Raw genomic sequence first — 6,297 nt, 5'->3', positions numbered from 1 at the left:
GAGCCATGCCTGCTGGTTTGCAAGGACCTCCATTGATGGAGCATCATGCTCTCTGCCCAGACAACTCACCACTGCCTTATCTGAATTCCCTTTGCTGCAATTTTAGCACCATCCAAAAGGTTGTGGGAATATGTCAGTCCCTTTTCCTTCATAACAGCCTTGCTGTGTCGGAAAGCTTGTGTTTTCCTACTGTGTCTTCTTTAAATGGACTGGGGGTTGTTTTAGCTCAGTCTTTCCTCACTGATCACACCTGGCAGACTAGAGGCTGTTTTAGCTTCGTGTTTCCTCAGTGATCACATGTGGTAGACTGAGGTTCACATCTGGAAGGCAAGGGGCTGTTTTGGTTTGGCCTTTCCTTCCTGATCACATCTGGGAGACTGAGATGTTACAAAGGAGGAGTGAGGAATGAGAACAATTCCTGATTGTTGCATAGGGCTTGCTCATCTTTCTGTTAGCCTCATTAGTCTTTCCAGGGCCAGGACTGTTTTGGGCTGCAGCCTCACTGTTGCTTGTGCTCTGTCTAGGCTGTGGGAGAGCCACCTCTGTTCCTGTCTGCCTCAGTGTTTTATGCAATTAAAGATGCCATCTACTCAGCAAGGAAGGACTCTGGCCTGACTGGACTGTTCAGGCTGGACAGCCCTGCCACCCCAGAGAGGATCCGCAATGCTTGTGTGGACATCTTCACCAAAATGGTAACAGCTTCTGGTTTCATAGTCTGCTCCCTAGCCAGCCTACCCCACATGGAATGTGTGTGCTGGTCACAGTGGCCCAGGTCTGGGATTAGGGCAGGATGAGGAGGCTGTGGCCCTGCTTAAGCAGATGATTTTTATTTCATGGGTGTTATCCTTCATTTAACATGCCACCAAATGAGAGACAAATCCACAGACCAGCACTGCTAGGGCTCCCATTGCAGGAAGGTCTGCTATACGGTATCAATGAAGTTGCAGTTCCTCCGAGTGCTGTCTGTAGAATAAAGGCACTGACTTGTTGTCCCAATGCTCCTGACTATCATCACTTAGGGGATCACCACCACTAACATATTTTGCAGGTCCACTCTGTGATTTAGTGGTGTCCCTCAGGGAGGGAGAGGAAAGTGTTACTGAAAATGCTCATTTCTCCTGAACGTTATGACCACAGGAGTCTGCTCAGAGGCTGTGGGCTTGATCTGAAGGAGTGCAGGAGTTAACCCTGTCACTGTCTTTTCATGGGCTCCTCCTCTGTTACAGTGTTGTGACAGGGCTGCGTAGGAGTGGGTCCCTGCACAGAGTCCTGCTGATTCCTGTGTGACTCAGAAAACACAGCTGTCTGTCCATGTGGGCATCCTCCAGGCTTTCGTCAGCTTGAACCCCACTGTGGTCAACAGCAAAACCTGGATATCTTAGTCCTTCTCACCTAACACCTGCATCGCTGTCTGGGGAGAAGGACTTGGAAATGGTTTTGAGAATTTGCACAAATTGTTGACCATCAGGCGTTCAGCTAGAGCCAGGCACAGCCTCCAACTGAAGTGCCATGAGACAGACATCTCTGTTTTAAAAGACTGGGATGTGAACTCAGATCTTCAATGGTACAAAGTCACCCACCTTAAAGGGAGCATGGTGGGGCATGCTGAACCCAGGCCGGGACCCTCATTTGTTGCTAACTTAATTTTTTTTTCTCTTTACAGTGCCCTTCTGCTGAGCCGGGGACCTTTAAGCCGTGGTCTGTGCGTGTGTAAAAGGGAAGTTTGAGGAGCAAACTCTCCTCATGAAACTGAGCTTACACCGGAGGTACCACAAGGAAGTAGGACTATAATGGAAAAAAAAAAATCTGTGTTCATGTGGCTCATCCACTGATTCATGGAGCTTTCACATTTAATTGTCCAATCATTGTTTTCTCTGAGAGGGAATTGCTGCCAGATTATAGCTGTGAAGTAAATTCAAATGAAGAGTAAGTGGAAGGTGATGTTATCCAGGTGTAATTGAAAAATCTTACAGGTTTCATTTAAAATTGCTGCAAGGGTGGGAGACATGCTTATTACCAGCCAATGTGAAATGGCAGGGTGGTTGTTTTTCTTCGACTATGGGGAAAAGATGGATCACCTTGTGATGCTATGCCAAGAAGGACTTAAATGCATTGAACCCAGACAAACAGTCCTCTAGCTGAGATGGGGGAAGGCATGAGAGGCACTGAGGGCTGGACCCTGTTGTGTCCCCTCTGCACACAAAGCCAAATATACACTAGAGGAAGATGAGGAGCTTTGATGTTAGCTAACAAAGATGGTCTTACCTATGTAACAAAAGTGGTTCAGAGGAAAACCCTAAAATGTGACCAATAGCTGATTTATCCTAAGTTAAATGACAATTGCTTCGTCTGCACCGGGGCTTTAATGAATTCTTAGTTCACGTGCTACCTTGTCTTCTCTGATTAAAGATAAAAATTAGAGATACCGAGAGGACTTCCAGCAAGATGCTGCTTCATTTGACACAGCCTTTTCCCACCCCACACCTCCACATCTTTCCCCATCTTTTAAATAGGAAAGGACATCAGAGACCTTGGAGTAACTGAGAAAGTTACTCATCGTTGTTCCCAAGGCAATTTATACCAGCCCAGGCAAGGGACAGGAGGAGGATGGACACAGCTGGGGATTAGCTGTCTCTGGGTGCCCTCTAGGGTCAATCCCTTGCTGTCATGCTCTGGCCTTGCCTTCTTTTCAAGACAACTCTTAGTTTTGCTGAATGTAAGGGAATGGGTACATTTTGCTACGGGGACTGCATGTCTGAAAAATGTGCTGACTGTGTGATGACTTCATGCCTTCTGGGTTGAATGCATTTTTCGTGTTGGATTTAACAGCAGGCATCCCTCTTCACAGGTTTTGTCACTGTCAGATTTAACACTGTAGCGTCATGTTATCTCTAGATGATGTCAGCCATGTACTGTACCTGCTCATCATGTGCAAACTTTTATCCGTTTCTCTGGCCCACAGCTTTATGAAAATGTCCTTTTTTTTTTATTTTTGCACTCCTAGGGCCATCAAAAAAATATGGTGCAAGAGGATGTAACTCCATTGCCTTATATAAAATTTTGCTCACGTACAAACTGCTTAAAATTGGCCTCCATCTTAGGACTTAACGATGTATGCACAGTTTGAAGTATTTTTTTGAAGCACTCCAGGGTATATAGCTTAGAAATGTGTAGATTTATTTCTCAGCTTAAAATATTATGGTTCTACCATCTAGAAGAAGGGCATTTGTATATGTGAGTTGCAGAAAGTATTTTGTGTCTGATGGGCTTGCTATGTAATTGTTTTATTAATTGAAATATGATATTGGTGTTCCTTAAGCTCTGAGGTATTGGGCAAGAACACATTTTTGTTTTCTCCTGAAAGTTGGCAATATGTAAAAAAACTCTTAGAGAAGAAAATGTGATCACTTGTGTGCAAGAATAGCTATCGGAGCCTGTGTATTCATGTTCTTGGATGTCCAGGAAGGGATGCAAAATACAAAGTCTGTAAGGTAGATTGGTATCGGCACTGTTTCTGCAGCATCCACCTCATGGAATCGCTGGACATGGTCATTCAGGCCAGGCCGAGAAGAAGTACAAAGGGAACGTAATGTGTGCTAATGCAGAACACGGGGAGCTACAGGCAAGGAGTGTGATATCGAGGAGCTTCCAGTGTCACCTCAGGGGAAAGCCACCAGTGTTCACGGGAGGCCTGCTCCCTGTGAGGGTCCTGGGACATGACGGGATGTCACTAGCAGGATGAGTCAGTGCTCTTTATCCCCTGTGGGTCTGGGATCACCTTTTTCATCATTTCAGAATGGGTTTGCGGTGTCTCGCATAGCCACAGTACTGCCTGGTCGGGTGAAATTTTTTAAATTAGATGTATCAAGTCTCTCTTTTATTTGCTTTGTGCTTTAATTTGAAGTGTATTTGCCAAGTTATTTGTACAGGCAATGGTCAGAGCAGGCTAGTTCAGTGCCGACCTTAGCCTGTGGAGCCATTTTTGCTGCAGCATCAGTGAGCCGCTGTTTCCCAGGCACTAGTCCTTGCCCTCAAGCCCACCCCAGCTCAGGGCCCTCTTATTACCCTTCCACAGCCACTAACTGATGGAAGGGGGAAACACCTTCCTTTTGGGGTGCACTGGAATTGAATGTAAATGATATCAAACACCTGGGGGGGGTGGGCAATGGTATAATATCAGGGTTGCAAAGTAATTACAGAAACTGGTTTTGAGGGTGTAGGAAAAAGGGAAGCTTGGAGACTAATAGGAATTTACAGAAAGATCAAGGTAATACCTGGCTGGGCTGTGGGTGAGACAGGGACCCTAAGGAACGTGAAGCTGAGATTTTCATTTCACCTCTCAGCGTCTTAACATTTCATACGTTGCTTTCCCATGGACCTAAGCGCCAGGCACCTTAGGGAAGAACTGGGACCTGCTGTGGAGGGCTGGTAGGAAGAGATGATACTGCTACAGGATAGCCCTACTTAAAATGTGGTCTGCACTACAAAGCTGTCTGAGAACAGCTCTCCTGTTGTGAGTGCACAGCACTGTCCTCTGCTAGGTGCTGTGTCAGATCTCTTCATGCACATCTCGCTGCATGGGATTTCAGCTTGCAATTGCTGAAGGGAAAGCTACTTATGAAGTGAAAAATGTTCCTTTCCTAGTACTCTTCAGTGAAATACAGCATGGAAGCATGACTCTAATATTATGTATAATTGGAAATTTGCTGCTTCTCTCCTTCCAGAACTGTATCCTCAGAAGAGGAACTACACCATCTTGCTAGACTGTAAAGTATTACGCACAATAACGGCATTTAAATAATAATTGCTGTAGCTGGATAGTTTGTGGGAGGGTGAAAGGAGGCCATCTGATCTGATGTCTTAATGCTATTAATCGCATGTCCCTCGATGAGAGAGGGAGGCCAAGTTTTCGGTAATTGTTGATTAGAACTGACCTAAAACAGCTTTCACTATCGTTCTTTAATGAGCATTGTCAAATTGGTGTCCTTGTCACATGAATGTATGCGGAATTCTCTGTGAATGTCACAACAATGCAAAATAAAGCTAAAAAATATTCTGGAAACTAGTATGCTATGGTAAATGTCTATCACGATTTGAAAGCTGGACAACTTCAGCTCATCCTTGGTGTTTGGCAAGGATGGACCCTTCCCAGAGGGCTGCGAGGCAGATCAGCTCAGTGGCCAAGCCTGGGAGAGGGGCGCGTGGTTGCTCCAGGCTACCCAGCTGGATGCAGCAGATGAGCCAGCTGGAGAGCCTGGGCCTCCACCCAGCCACGCTGGCAGTCAAGTCCGAAAGAAAGGAGAGTCAGTCCTCGCACTTCTCTGCCAGGAAGGATCTTATGGTAGCCCCATCGTGTCTTCCACAGCAGCACAGTGATGCACCCTGATGCTTCTAGCCACCTCCACTGGGCCCACCAACTGCTGAGACAAGGTGGAAAGCTGGCTGTCCGCGTGGTGCGGCCGGTACCTGGTCCAGACTGCCATATCTCCTTGTCTCATTGCTAGTGAGTAGAGCTGAAAGCTAGGCTTGGCCCATTTGAGTCAGCCCTGTAAAGGGGGGAACCTCACTCAAAACTTGTGAATGGAGCAAGCATGTTGCATCCCTGGGGCCCTCTTGAGCCTAAATACACAGGAGATGTGAGGTTGTAAGACGGGAACAGTTCACACAGAAGAGATAAGACCAAATGATGGGCTGGGCCTGGCCTTCCCTGAGTGTGAAAGGATTGGGAACATCACCAGTGGGTTCCCCAGGAGGGTGTGCCACCCTGTGTCATATCGCACCTACTTGTGCAGAGAAGACAGATGCCAGGTGACGTGCTCCTTTGGAAGTGCTGCTTGTATCTGCGTGGGGAGATCTGTTCCGAAGAAGCCATTGCCAAACCCCTTGGCCCAAAAGGGAGCCCAGGGTATGAAATGGCAGCGCAGGCAGAGCATGTGCGGCTGCTGCTGTGGTTTGCAGCAGGTCCAACCCACCCTACCCTGACATGCTAGGTTTGCTGAGAGCTGTTTACCCCATCTGTCCTGGTTTCAGCTGGGATACAGTTAATTTTCTCCCTAGTAGCTGGTACAGTGCTGCGTTTTGGATTTAGGATGAGAACAATGTTGATAACACACCGATGTTTCAGTTGTTGCTAAGCAGTGCTTACACTAGTCAAGGACTTTTCAGCTTCCCATGCTCCACTGACTGAGAAGGCTGCAGGTGCACAAGAAGCTGGGAGGGGGCACAGCCAGGACAGCTGCCCCAAACTGGCCAGAGGGACATTCCATACCATGTGACGTCATGCTCAGTACATAAACT

At 47.0% G+C, this 6,297-nt stretch overlaps 1 protein-coding gene across 1 annotated transcript in view; it reads left to right on the top strand.

Moving 5' to 3' along the window:
• The window catches only part of XDH (xanthine dehydrogenase), a 54,411-nt gene extending 49,355 nt beyond the window's left edge, over window positions 1-5,056 (top strand). Inside the window, exons 36-37 of the mRNA XM_009333631.1 lie at window positions 525-692; window positions 1,664-5,056. Coding sequence (XP_009331906.1) covers window positions 525-692; window positions 1,664-1,714 — 219 coding nt within the window. The 3' untranslated portion in view covers window positions 1,715-5,056. The remainder of the gene's footprint in view (window positions 1-524; window positions 693-1,663) is intronic.
• The last annotated feature ends 1,241 nt before the right edge of the window (window positions 5,057-6,297 follow it).

This window comes from Pygoscelis adeliae, unplaced genomic scaffold (genome assembly GCF_000699105.1).
Source record: "Pygoscelis adeliae isolate BGI_AS28 unplaced genomic scaffold, ASM69910v1 Scaffold1, whole genome shotgun sequence".
Lineage (NCBI taxonomy): Eukaryota > Metazoa > Chordata > Aves > Sphenisciformes > Spheniscidae > Pygoscelis > Pygoscelis adeliae.
Note: the sequence above shows the minus strand (reverse complement) of the source record. Positions and strands in the feature narration are given on the sequence as shown.